The sequence below is a fragment of the Acanthochromis polyacanthus genome, chromosome 17 (assembly GCF_021347895.1).
Source record: "Acanthochromis polyacanthus isolate Apoly-LR-REF ecotype Palm Island chromosome 17, KAUST_Apoly_ChrSc, whole genome shotgun sequence".
Taxonomy (NCBI): domain Eukaryota; kingdom Metazoa; phylum Chordata; class Actinopteri; family Pomacentridae; genus Acanthochromis; species Acanthochromis polyacanthus.
Genome location: NC_067129.1, coordinates 5,337,876 through 5,351,664, shown reverse-complemented (window position 1 = coordinate 5,351,664; position 13,789 = coordinate 5,337,876). Strand labels below are relative to the sequence as shown.

Sequence of the window (13,789 nt, the reverse complement as noted above, 5' to 3'; positions counted from 1 at the left end):
ATTATTTCTGTGATGCGTTGTTCAGAAAATTACAAATAAAATTAGCGAAACAGATACGCTCTTTTTCCTCTCGAAGCTTGAATCATGAACAAAGCAAATTTTATTTTGGAAATAATTTCAGATAATCTGTTGTTTCAAGCAAAGACAAAAAGGGTTGTTCTGTGTTTTGAATGAACAGCAGAGTTGGAAGCAGGGAAGTTGAATGTGTAGCAGCAGTAATTCATGTTAGGAACAGCAGTGATATTCAACAAATTCCGTTTGTGTTTTGTCCCTTTGAAAATATTAGGGCAGGTATTTACAAGATGTGTAGTCCCTGCCAACTGGTTCTGTTTCCCAGTAAATATACGTTTACCATATGCCAAGAAAAACATTCTCAGAGAGACACTGAGAGACAGACAGTCAGAGAGACAGACACTCCACAACTGGAAGAGCAGAAAGTTTTCACGCGAAGAGAGATAAAGATGTAATATACATTCCTGCCATCCTGTTTGACGTCAGGTCACACATGAGGAAGCTAACCTCCATGCATGAAATGGTGTTGCATCAAAGATTGTTTTATTGTATGTAATTTTCTTCTTCTAATTCTTTTAAAAATCTTGCTAGATTGAATCACCTCAAACACTAAACAGAAGGGTATAGTTCTGACTTTGGATGTGTAGGAAATCTTCTGCTCTCTTCCTCTTCTGCAAACATAAAGAAAAAGCTATTTTGCTGTTATCAAGTGACTTCCTCTTTACCAAGTTTATTATTTAAGATTTTTGTTGAAAACGTGCAGTTGAAGGCAAGATATTTAGATACTTGAGCATTTCTTTCCAACTTGACGAACTGCCTGTGGTGTTAATAGAAATGTGACACCACAACCTGCATCCCAGCTGCTGTCAGATCCGCTCAACAAAAATACTTTTCTGATTTCTTTCCATGTTAAACCACACTATGATCTCTCTAACCTGAGCCAAGTGCTTTGAGTGTTCTAATATAACCAGAAAAGGAAATGAACCATCTTTTAGTGACTAGTTAGCAGCGACAGTATGACTAAAAAAATTAAGAAATGAGTACCGAATATTTACCAAGTATTGACATTTTTTGCAACCTGTCGGATACAAAAATTAACACATGCTGGATGTCAAACATATTGGCTGTTGCAGATTAGTTTCTATATAAACATAATTTAAAGGCGACGTGTCACAAGATGAGCTGATTCTGACTTGAAAATTGGGAATGATCTCTTGATTGTGTAACCGTGAAGCTTGGAAGTGCAACAATAATAAAATAAAAATCTATAAACTTGGGTTGTGACTTTATCGCATTCATGTCCATTAATTAATTCGAAAAAAATAACGCATTAAAAAAAGTCAAGCATTTAATTACACCGTTCTCACTTCCCTAGCTTCTGGTACACCGGTAACACTGATGCACACTCCAGCCCAGTAGGTGGGTTAGCTGCTACAGTCCTGGTACCGCCAAACAGTGTAGCCATCCCATAATAGACCACTGTTCAAAACACTGAAAGTGCTTGAGTTTACAAAAGTCTTAAAATGTTGAATATAATCACTATAATTGCACTTTGAGTTTGCAGTAATCTGTGAATGTAGTAGACAGATGAAAAATGCAGATAAATATAAATGAAACAAACATTTTTGTTGTTTAAGTTCACGTATGTCTAGTCATCGATTCAGTCGTCAATAAACATTTATTTGACAAAAATGTGATTAATCGCGATTGATTAATTACACCGCCTTGAATTAATTAGATACATTTTTTAATCACATTCCAGCACTACTAAAAACATATAGTATTTATGGTAAATGTATATCGTATATGATGCCAAAATAATCACTTGATGCAAAAGACACAACTTTAAATATAAACAAATGTAAAGTAAAATCAACTCATTGTTACAAACTGACTTTCACTTAAACATACACATTCTGACTGACAAAGCAGCTTTTGTTGCACATTAAGGACCTCATTCCGTATTTAATGCAGGGACTCTTCCGTCAAACACACTGGATATCAGAAATAGTGATTATTCAGGATGACTTTTAAATGAAAATTTTCCCACAATCTATTTGTTAAATACCACATGATGTAATTTTATTTTTTTTAAAAACATGGGGTTTTGACACAACATCCCTGATTGCAGTGCAGGTGGTTTGCAGTTAACAACAGTCAGTCAACGTCACGAGAGAGAAAAACTTAGGGAAATACCAAAACGGCCTGATATTTACCCTGCTGTTTGCTGTGGTATGTGTGTGTGTGTGTGAGAGAGCGAGAGAGAGCGTCAGGGGAAGTGACCTCCCATGTACAATTCTGTCGTTTCACAACTAGTGAAAAAAAACCATCTCCGGCTGATCTTCTGCCTCAGGGGGAAGTTATTGAAATTAGCACAAGTCAGGTGAAATGTTTACGCTCAGCAGGTGGAAAGCAACAAACTTATCTCCCTTTGATTCACCAAGCGCATTATCACGCTCGCACAGATCCCCCTCCCTGCAGCTGCACTCCCTGGCGATTTTTGCATGTTGCTTGATTTCGCCGCCATCTTAACTCATCTCTGTAGGGAAGGACAGTTGGGTGTGATGAGTTTGGCATTCATACTCGCGTCCACACCCTTTTGTTAGGCGGAAGAAGCCTCTGGATAGAAGTAGAGTGAACTTAAAAATGTCTTCTATGCAGTTGTTATGCCATAAATCATTAAAGAAATGTTTATCTGACAAATTGTTTTAGAAAATGGAACCAACATTTATATGATTTTTCCAAATACCCACAGATTTTGAATCTGTATATTACAGATAATTTACTGTTTACATTTTTAATTAGTTTTCTCCTTTATGCTCTGTGTAAACACTGCCTGCAGTTCAACCCAGTTCAGCTAAACACTCACTGATGTTTTGTAATGGGACTGTTGGTTGCAACTGAGTCAGTCACGGCTTTTCAGTTGTGCAAGGAAAGCAGAATACATTCCGTATTAATCCCAAACCTGCTGGCAGGTTTAAAAGGCATGCAATCTTTTAAATTCCATCAAAATTGAGAGCCAGAAACTGTAAAAACAGAAACCCTGGGCTGAACTACAGGCTGTGCAGCACTTTAACTGGTAATTTTCTATTTAGGCAGTTGATATAGTTTCATTCACTGGGCCATGGTACTTCATTGTTGTCAAAAATAACTACTAAAAGCACATCAGTGAGCCACACTGTTTTGCATATTTCTTATTTACATTTACGCTCGCACTGTAGTTTATTTTATGTGCAATCCATAAACACTGGACTGCTGGAATACAGTGAAATAAATGTGTGAATTAACCTTTCCATCTCATATACAGGTGGGAATGAAAGAGGAAAGATGTGGTTTAGGCAGACATAGTTGCCACATTAAGCTTGTATTAATGTGCAGAACCAGCAAAACATCCGCCATTCACCGGCTCTGTCAGTGAAAATAACTGCTGTCTTCTGCTTATAGGTCAGGCTTTAGTTTATTGTATCAACGTTTTGCAATGAAAACATTTCTTGTCAGTTAAAGGAGGCATTTTCTACTTCCTTCTTCCCTGAACGTTGCATGACTGTTTGTGTCGGCGTGGCAGATTTATAGCTTTTCTATACAGCGAAAGGGGTGAAGAAAAGAAAACACTCAACTTTAAGTCTCCACACAAAGGACACCAGTAGTGAATCAGAGGAGCGTCATATTAGAGGAATTAAGGAAATGCATTATTGAGAATTCCCTCCTGACGATTTTCCATGAGCCTCTTCAAGAACACCTATATTTAATTCAGGCAATTTTAAGGGATTTACAGTTCACGAATATTGAGTTTCATGTTGCAGAGACACACACAAACACACAATACACACATACACACAAAGTGAATCACCTCAAGATCAAACTCGGATGCATGTACAGTATATAGTCTCTCTTTTTCTTTCTTTTTTTTAACTTTTTCCTCTGGCATATTCACTTTATTTTTGTTGCTATTTATTTTTAATGGTTGATGTTAACTAAACTAAGCTAAACTTGATATTAGCTCATTGTTCTTCAGCTCTTTTTATCTGGTTTGCTTCACTGGAGTAGAGCTAAATCAGTAAAATTAAACATTGCACTTCTGTGTTAATACACACATTATTTACTCTGTATTTCTAAAAAGGCCTAAGACTAATTTACTGTGTCACTATACAGAAGCTCCTGCTGTTGTTTATTTAAAATTAGGATTCTTTTTTTGCTTTCATGATGGCTCAAATGTGTTATTTCCTTGTTTTCAAAATTCCACAGGAGCTTTATACAGGATGATTGTGTCCTATGTAAAATATGTATTTATTTATGGAAAACAAAAATTAAAAAAGAAGTATTTCAACTGTCACATATTTGATGATAATTCTGAGGAAAAAAACATCCATGCCAAATAAGTTTCAGATAATGTAATAATATGTAGCTATAACCTAGGAAATAGTTGTGCTTTTCCTTTTTTTTTCACATTTCTTGGCTTTAAAAGAAAGCAAGAGAAGACATTTTTTTTCCTTTTATCATGTTTTTTTTTAGTTCTAAAAGAAAATAAAGATAATCAACCATTCGCAGTGAACTTGCTAGATATAAATCTGTACATATACTATAAAAGTACTTATAAGGAGTAAGGGAGGAACAGCTGGACATGTTTTGGAGCAGCAAGTCAGAGTAAAAGGAATATGAAAGATTTGGCTGTATGTTTAGCAGGTTATATATCTCATTGCCTGCCAACTCATGTTCTGTAGATCGACTACAATGCAGGTGCTCGTCGCAAGAACTTAGCCCGAGGGAAAACAGTTGCAACAGACGGGAGGGAGGCAAACAGACAACAACTCTGAGAAACACTGAACAGATTAGAAGCTCCAGAGCCACAAATACCTGCTGAGAGGAAAAAATAAGCGAAAAGAAGACACACAGTTAATGGCATGCACCAGTGACTGTAAATGCATGGAGGAAGAATCAAAGAAAACTCGAGTATAGACGCATCTGAATAGGACTGGCTGGATTAGAAGAGAGAAAGAATTATAAAAGGAAAAATAGCAGAGCGATTAAAAGAAAGTAAGATCTTTGACCTCATACAGTTCATGTAGACGTTAAATGGGTACCAGGATTTTCTCTTTGTGGCTTCTTCTGGTACTAATTTTGCTGCATTAGGCAACTAAATGCCACAATAGCAAGATCTGTTCTCAGATTTGGGTCAATATATAATTGTGGGACTTTTTGGTATCATTGTTGACGCTTTTACTGTTTTCAGGCCTAAAATCAACATGGCCGCCGATAACCAAACACCACATGGCATTTTCACAGAAAGATTCTTCTAAAATATTAAATGTACAATTGAGTAAAATTGAAATTGAAAGTTATTTATAAAGATATTGGTCTAAACCTGCTGACATGCGATAAATCCACTACTTTATATTAAACAACTCAGAAAGCCTTGGGAGTCTAGCCAGTCTTTTCTTCAGGAGGAAATGACATCATGTGGAGCAGGTCATGTGATCTGGAATTAACACACTTCCTTGAGAGGTGTTTTTGTAATGCGTAACTTAGTTGAAAGTGATTTCTCAAACACAGATACAATTTGTTATTTTTGATCTAAAATTTGATATATTACCAAAAAGAAATATCTGTCATGATTATCTCAACTGAATAAAAAGAACGCAATCCAAACTATTTTTCAATAAGCTCATTTTGTTAGCGTTTAGCTCATTAGAAGATGGTTGGGACGGTTATTTAGTTGACATTATAGTGATATCCAGTCATTTTTTATAAATAGGTGATTGTATCCATAATAATTAATTATGGATTTTGTTAATATATGATCATAATGAACATAAAAACATTATTTTTTTATTTTTAATAAAAGTATATGCAAGATATATCCCATGGACAAAAGTCCTTAATTATATATTGACCCCTTTGTTGTTCTTCCATTTCAGTTTTCATAATCAGTTTTTTTTTTTGGACCCATGTTGATCAAAAATTCCAGTGTATTTTTTGCTTGTTGTTTTAAATCTCTGTGCAATCTTCCCAAATCTTGCCAGATTCATCCTTGTTATGCTTCCTTAAATGGGCACATAGTGTAACATGACTCTGTTTTGTGTAATTAACAGTGAAAATGGGAATGCCTTCTTACAAATGCCTCTGCATATGTGAAACTTTGAAAAAAGCAGAAATGTGTTTCATCATAAACTCTTTTTTCCTCTTTATTTTCAAAGGAAAACTATCTGCAGAGGATTAAATGGAGTCCTGGTGCTCTTTGGGAGGAACAAGCGTGCGATGGTTGTCTGTAAAGGAACTACATATGAAACTGAGACAGAGACAGGTTTTGGGAATTCAACAAGTATACTGTACACTCAGCAAAAAATATATATGTATCAACATGTCTGTAGTCTGAATGTATAGTGTTTCACATCTGTTTTTTTTTTTATCCAGTTTGTTCGGTCTCGAGTTCGCCAACCACAGAGGATGAGTTCACACACCACTAGTAATGTATATCTTCATAATATCTTTTTTATTATGTATGAATGTGTCTATCTAACCATTATTGGCAATGTTGTTTTTTTTTACCGTTTCATGTTCACTGTGAACTCATAAACTGAACAAAAGGTGTTTTTTATGAGCAGCTATAATGTCAAATGTTTAACATACAGTAATGTTGCATTAACCTGACTTAGTTAATCATTAATTTGTTCATCACGCCGCTAGTTTGCACCTTGGGGCAAGAATCTCGGAGTTAATATGCAAGTGCAAGCATCTAAGCAAGGACTAACCGTGTTTGTAAGGCAGAATTATTCTAGAAACCTGTAAAACAAGACAATGAGAGATGTCATGTCCTGCTCCTGTGCTTATGTTAAAATATCTGTGTATTTCATAATAAAGTGCATTTATGTTATCTATTGAACTGGTTGGGCGGTTTATTCTTCTTTATGGTGTCATTACTATCAGGTCATTTACACAAGCGTCACAAATATCCTTTTTCAGATATTCAAGTTCAACAGCATTTGTGTGCTTTTTAAATCCGCAATAAGGGCTTTTAAACTGTCCAAATAAGTGTTGTGTTACAATCACTCTGCTTTTTCTGGGTTGTTTTTGTATATTTTTTTGTACAAGCTTGTTTTCAAAGAACAATCCACTTTCAGTACAAAAAATAACTCCTATTGATGATTTGTGGAAGTTATATGTGTGATAGCTTGGGAGAAAATAACAAAAAAATCTACTATACATTTACTGCACTGCAATCCACTGGGGAAAAATACTCTATTTTTGGTTTTGTATCGCAATTTCATAATTGGCAACACAAACTTGACGTATCAGAAGCAAAAGTACTGCCCGTGAGTGGTGAGGATGCAACACTGAGGTCATCCCTTCTGGATTTTTTCTGGGATTTTTTGAGGAACTGTTAGTAACATGGAGAGAGTTTACACAGAAAAAGAAATACTTACAATAAAAATGATTAGAAGAAATCTAAATTGCAAGCCTAACCAAAGCTCGGGTCTTAAGAGGTTAATGAATGAAGCTCCAGCAGCATTTTAGCCCATCGAAGCCAAAGCCAGCCAGTGTGTCAAAATGAAACTGTGAGTCATACAGTCATACATTTTAAAGGCTGAAATGTGGAGCTGCCGGTGATTTCTGGGAGCTGGGAAGAGGGGAGTCTGTGTTCATGTGAAACCCGAGTTTCCCCTAAGGCCAGGGCGTAAAGCAAAACACCGAAAATTCAAAGAACAGTTCTTAAATTAGTGCACGTATTTATCTCATGAAATGCACAATGCATGTCACGTCATGTCCAGAGGTTTCCATCGCCGTCGTGCTGCGAACGGCTGTCTTCCGTAGAAGTTGTTGTGATTCACCTTCATCACACATGCAAATGCTTCTTCATCACAATCACTTTTTTTTTTTTTTTTAATTAGCCATTTATGAGGGAGGGATATTTATTTCTGTTACTGGTAATAACCTCATTAATACAGATAATGATGCAGGTACACGCTTTTCAGTAAATTCACCAAAAATGCGGCATTATAAGAAATGTCTAAACACACTGAATGTGCCATGTAATAGAAGACATGTCTTTACTAGTGTCAAGAACAATATTAGATTCTCTGTGTAATTAAATAGCAGTCTGGCTCACATTGATTACTGTGATTGAATGTGACAGGTTAATATTTCATAGAAAATAATTTACTCTCACACAATAAAGTGCATATAAACAAATAGAGACATTTCTACAAAAAAAAACCCCATGCATGCAGTGGAGTGAGACAACTAAAAACATCAAAATGTTTCTACCTACCCTAAAATTTTACAGGAAATTCTGTGGCTTCCCCTCAAAACACTTCAGCTGCCCTTATTTAACATGGCAAAAAAATGTACCCTGTAAAGTGCATCTACAGAAATCCCAACGCAACAACTCGTTGAGTAAACGACATATTTATTATCACATTTTCCTCCTTAGAGTAAATTAACCAACCTCCCAAAACATGAAAAATTTCAAGAGATAACAGAAAGGAATTTCATCTCTGTGAGAGCAGAGGGCCATTGTGATAGGAGCAAAAGTATGCAGATATATTTATTAAAATAAGTTCCGCTCACCCTTTGCAGTGCTATTTATTACTAATCGTGCTGATTTTTGTCAACATGTGTGGCGGTATGTTGTGCAATGACATTATTTCCTCAAAGTCTGTGGGGATTACAGGGGAACCCCAAGCAGAGAAGAAAACAATGATTGATGCTACTATTCGTGGTGCATCTTGTTTTTAAATAGCCTGTGTAACCTGTGCACTTCAATAGTAGGTGAAATCCTAAATGCATTTTATCCTTTAAAGCTGTTCTTGGATTTAAAGTGATAATTTACTGTATGTCATGATGATTTGAACACAGATAAGTTGATTTTTTTTGCAAGTGTTCTTACGTTTTAGCACTGCTAAGGCCACTTTTATCTTGCTGCCTTATCCTCACCAATAAGAGGCTTAAAAACTCGTAAAATATCACTGACTTGATTACAGCAGATGACTAAAAGACATCCATCTTCATGCATAAATTCAGGAGTCAACATTCAGTCACATTTTTTTAACACATTTCTTTTATTTTTTTAAAAAAAAACACAAACACGAACAACTATGTACAATTTTTACATTTGCTTTGAGCAAAAAGTTTACATCAGCTTTCACCAGAAGTTGAGAGTAAAGATATATTTCTGTCCCTTTAACTGAAGTTCACTCATAACGGAGAGAAAAAAAGGTGATATTATCGTTACACTATGCATTACCTACGAGTCAAATTCTGCACTCACCAAATGCCGTTCCCCCTCTGTTTTAATGGCTATGTGTTATAATGTAAAAATGTAATGATCTGCTGGAGCTCAACAGATTTATATGCTATTACAAGTACAACAAAAAAACAGAACTGTACACTAAAATGCTTTGAACCTGCCAAAAACACAAATAATGAGCAGAATGTGAGCTCCTGTCACACAGCAGTGCACTTCTTCAAAACTTCTTTTCGCAACTTCACATAACAGGATGAGGGAGGGGAGCCGAGCACGCGGCGGGGGGGTGGTGGTGGTGGTGTTGTAGCTTAAGGTGTGGACACCGGAGGGAGGGCGGTGAATGATTCAGCTGAGATGAAGGCTCACATGGAAGGGAAGTTTGTGACCAAGAAGAGCTCTGTCAAAAAAGGTCCACAGTGTCAAAACCACTGTCCTGTCCAGTGCTGGAGTTCTCAGTGCCCGAGAGAGCACTGCTGGCTAAAGCTCCAGAAGTCGTCTGTTGTGTTTAAGAAGTCTGAGCCCAAAGTTGTGTACTGTGGCGTGTCGTCTAGTTCATCGACTGCAAAAAAAAACGAGAGAAAAAAACATTTACTTTTGGTTGCGTGGCAGACACAGACTGTTAATTTCATCTACAGCTGCTTGCAAAACCTAACTACTTGTGGTTAATGTTATACAGGTCGGCTGATGCCAACTGAAAAAAGTATGTTACTTGCAAAAACCCTCACGTAAACATATTTATTTTAGACCTTCTTTACCAACAAGTATGCCTCTGAATGTGCTGATCTACCATCAATTAGCAGCATTTACCTGAAGAAGAGTCACTCCAAAGGCTCCCTGGACTGGTGCATGCTTCATTGTTCAGGAAACCCTTGTAGTCTGGACTGTTTAGCACCCACTGTGATTCATTCTCCAGTTGCTGGCAAATCTGAAAGAGCAACACTGGACTAAGTATGGAGCTTTCACACACCAAACAGTCTTTAACAAACTTTTTTTTTTTTTACTTTTTGGGGGTATTATAACACAAGCCAAGCAGGCAGAGTAAGACAAACATGGGTATTCCTGTCAATGAAAAATGCATGCTAGTAAGAATAGGAAGTCAAAGCTGATGCTCACCTGAATGATTTCGTCGTAGTCCTCTGGAAGATCACAGCGAGGAGAGAGGGAGAGGAAGAGAATGGAATATTAGGAACATGCTTCAGTTCACTTTTATTGTCCTTAAAACAACCAAAATATTAACAAGTGTGAGATATGTGTTGCTGTCTTACCACAGTTGTGCTCAGGCGATACTTCAAATCTGTGGGAGAAGCTCTCAGGGCCGATCTCAACTGACAAAGACCAGTCAGGAACCTCACATGAAGAAACGATGGACGAATCTGCAACAGCAGCGAACAATGACATTAGGTAAGTTAGCATCCTTTAGTGTAACGTCAAGGAGATATTTTTCTAGCTTTAGAAAATCACAACGACAGTGCTTTTTTTGTTTTCGTATGTATCACTATGTTGTCTCTCACCTTGCTGGTCAATCTGCACTGTGCTGTCCACTGTGTTTTCTTGCATGTCTTCTTGTGGTGATGGTGGAGTGGAAGACTGAGTGTCGCTGTAGTCTGTGTCTTCCTCCATCTTCACCATCAAGCTCTGCAGACACAAAACAGACAAAAATTCCGTGAGATTTAGGACATAAAAAGCTAGTTGTATGTCTATTTTCCTGCCAATACATGATCTCGGTCAGTGTCGGTGTCCCAATTTGACTATGTAAAAACAAGCACCACTACAGACAGGACAATATCGTCAGTATTTACCTTCTTCTTCGTCTTTGTTACCCTCGCCTTGCTTCGTTTATCTGTGCAGAGGAGAGAGAAACATTTTTGGTCACTTGCCATCTTAAACAATAGCTGCAATGAGGCTGCAAAACAAACTAAGCAGGCGCTGCACTGCTATGTCAGTTCATGTTTTAAAAAAGCAGCTTGCTCGCTTCCTGTCAGTTGTCTCACCTCTAGATTTCAGCGTCAAAGGCAGCATCCTGAAGACACGCACGGCTTGGTGACCTTTGTTGACACTCTTGTCTTTCACCTCCTCGATGTCAGGCAGGGAGTTCATCGCACAGCGGAAATTGGCTTTCCATGTTTTGGGGTCACAAGTCTGGCCCTCCATGTATTTCCCTGCAGAATGCATTTGCACATCATAGTTTAAAACATTTTTCATCTTTAAAAAAAATGAAAAGCTTGCTTTCCTATGAGAACACTTGACATGCATATTTGCTTCTTGCTCACCTGTGTGGATTGCCCATTTTTTGAAAAGGCATGCATCCTTGTCCAGCTCCCAGCCGTGCCGGGCTGCATGTTTCCAGGGAATAGAAAACATCGTCTTTTCCTGGGGGGAAAAAAAAATATTGAGTTTGAACAAAAGAGGTAGCACGTAGAATGAATTCAAGTAGTGCAAGAGGCTGATATTCAACTCGTATGTTACTGCTTTTTTTTTTTGGGCCAAAATGCAAAAAACAATGCAGACAAAGAACTGATAAATAACTAAAGTTGAGCCTAAACTTCACGTTACAACTAGCTTTTGGTGTCTATTTTCACCTGTTTAAAATTGCCAGGAGTTGTTTGAGTTAAAATGCTGCCACAGTTGCAGAATGTTTAACTGCTAACTGTAGTATTTTTTCCCCATGTTCAACACTAAAACCCAACCCCAACCAGGATTCCAAACAAGCTGCTCTAAGAGCCACAAGCAAATTTTGTGTGAATAACTAAACATCAACAAAAGAGCCATGCAGCCTCGGAAAGATCACTTCCCTCTCTTAGCCCAGAAGTCACCAAATATATTTAAAGATGTCTATCCCTGTGCTCATTGTTTGATTTTCAATCCAATGTGTTGCAGGTGGATGGAAGAAAGCCTCTCACCTTATCCAGCCAGGTCAGACCAGAGATTGTGTTGGACTCGATCATGTTCTCCAGCCATGGCCTCATCCTCATCCTTGTCACAGGCATGTTTTCCTATAAATGTGAAGCAACAGAGATAGGCTTTAGACAAACGAGACATACTGTTTTATGTCATACAGTGGTGAGAACTGCTGCCTTTGCCTTGATTTACTGCTGGCTGCTGGCCGTGCAGGAGGCTGAGCGAGGAGTTCACGGTCAGGGCAAGCAGGGCTGCTTAAAGTACAGCCCCCCTGCTGTATTTTAAGTAGGGGGGCGTTTACGCGTAGGAGTCATCGGTATGTATGGAGGCTGCCAAAAACACCTCTTAACTGAAATTTTATGGCGTTTCATTAATAAAAAGGCTCTCAAAAGCACACGGACCCAACAGGTAGTTAAAAAGTTAGAAAAACCTGCATTTTTCAAAGCAGGACGCATTTGGAGAGCTGTGCGCATGGAGAGAAAAAAATGCGCGCATCTGCATGCAAGTCATGCAAATCGACTTTTACAAAGTCTCTCCATCCCTTATTCAATCGATTCTTGTCAGTAAAGCAGAGGGCAGATGTGCTAGAATTGCTCAAAGTTAAACATTTGTCAGGTTGGAAACAAAGTTTGTGGCGAGAAGTAAAAGAGTTCCAAAATACACTAACAATACAAATATCAGAAAGCTCATGCTCATTCATTATATACTTGAAGTAGAAGTGATAATAAATAAATTTCACTTACAGATTGTTTGCGCTAAGATTCCAGAAGAAAAGGAAAATGCACGGGAATAGTCCGTTTGGTTTAAGTTTGCTCCAGAGAATCTTCTTCTCTCGTCTCTAAGTTATCCTCTTGTACGCCTCTCTCAAACAGAAGTGTGCACTGAGTCCCGGATCTGTCTGCTTTTTATTCTGTCGTGTGGGTATTCCCCGGCTGGGCAGGGAGGCTGTCACTTTAAGACATGTCAACACTCTAAAAAATATCCAACATGCAAGTCTCGTCTTCACCTTGAACCTGAAAATTATGCGTTATTTGATTGTGTATTTGCACATTTTACGCATCACAGTGATATCTTTGTTATGCTTGCTTTGAAAAATATCTATATTTTTAGCTTTTCGTGTTTTGAATTGAAGTAGAAGAGCAGATCGCTGCTGCAGGTAGGAAAATAGATGCTCTTCACGCAGTGTAATAAACACCAAAGTGTTTTGTTTTTTTTACTGAAGCGACTTCTACTGAAAACAGCTGATCATAACATCTGCATATGTGCAGATAATTACCCAAAATGTATTTTGTGCAGATTTAATACAGGATGAAACGTAGAACTTTAGTTGATGGAGTTGATATTTTTTACAGTGTGGTGTACGCATGCGTAGTTCGAGCCTCTCTCTGGAGCGCTTTCTCTCGCTGGAGCAGTTTCCGAGAAATCACGTTGATGAGAGCAAGGAGGAAGTTTAGCAACAGGGGCAGATTGCGACGGCTTGATGCACGTAGACAAGTCATAAAACTGGATGACCTGACCCGTCTGTCACACTCAGGATTATTTTTATGTCATATTTTGTACATATGTTTGCTTGTCTTACAGTGCAGACCTTCATTTTTTTATGCAAATGTAAAAGTATTTGCAAATATCACACATTAA

The 13,789-nt window shown here is 37.7% G+C and overlaps 1 protein-coding gene and 1 long non-coding RNA gene across 4 annotated transcripts in view; one reads left to right on the top strand and one right to left on the bottom strand.

Annotated features, from left to right (window-relative positions):
• LOC127530560 (uncharacterized) overlaps window positions 1–6,892 on the top strand; it is a 33,353-nt gene extending 26,461 nt beyond the window's left edge. The window contains exons 2-3 of one of the 2 annotated variants that reach the window (XR_007937133.1): window positions 6,207–6,313; window positions 6,424–6,892. This is a non-coding gene — a long non-coding RNA (uncharacterized LOC127530560). Of the gene's footprint in view, window positions 1–6,206 lie in introns of both variants that reach the window. The other variant, XR_007937132.1, reaches the window with a different exon arrangement.
• Window positions 6,893–9,044: 2,152 nt separating this feature from the next.
• Window positions 9,045–13,055, bottom strand: irf1b (interferon regulatory factor 1b). 2 transcript variants are annotated; one of them, XM_022205975.2, is made up of 10 exons: window positions 12,895–13,050; window positions 12,154–12,246; window positions 11,524–11,623; window positions 11,245–11,412; window positions 11,053–11,093; window positions 10,765–10,888; window positions 10,519–10,626; window positions 10,367–10,389; window positions 10,061–10,178; window positions 9,045–9,812 (listed from the first exon to the last, which is right to left on the bottom strand). In XM_022205975.2, exons 2-10 carry the CDS (start codon window positions 12,238–12,240, stop codon window positions 9,706–9,708), a joined length of 876 nt encoding a protein of 291 aa, XP_022061667.1. In that variant the 5' UTR covers window positions 12,241–12,246; window positions 12,895–13,050; the 3' UTR covers window positions 9,045–9,705. The 2 variants fall into 2 exon arrangements, with proteins under 2 accessions (XP_022061667.1, XP_051793805.1); XM_051937845.1 differs by lacking the exon at window positions 10,061–10,178 and having other exon boundaries at window positions 12,895–13,055.
• Between the last annotated feature and the right edge of the window lie 734 nt (window positions 13,056–13,789).

Coding starts and splice junctions, on each gene's coding strand:
- irf1b (XM_022205975.2), bottom strand. CDS start 12,240: ATGCCTGTGACAAGGATGAGGATGAGGCCATGGCTGGAGAACATGATC. Junction 10,627..10,764: donor AGTGCAGATTGACCAGCAAG/GTGAGAGACAAC, acceptor CTGCTGTTGCAG/ATTCGTCCATCGTTTCTTCA. Junction 10,390..10,518: donor ATCGCCTGAGCACAACTGTG/GTAAGACAGCAA, acceptor GTGATCTTCCAG/AGGACTACGACGAAATCATT.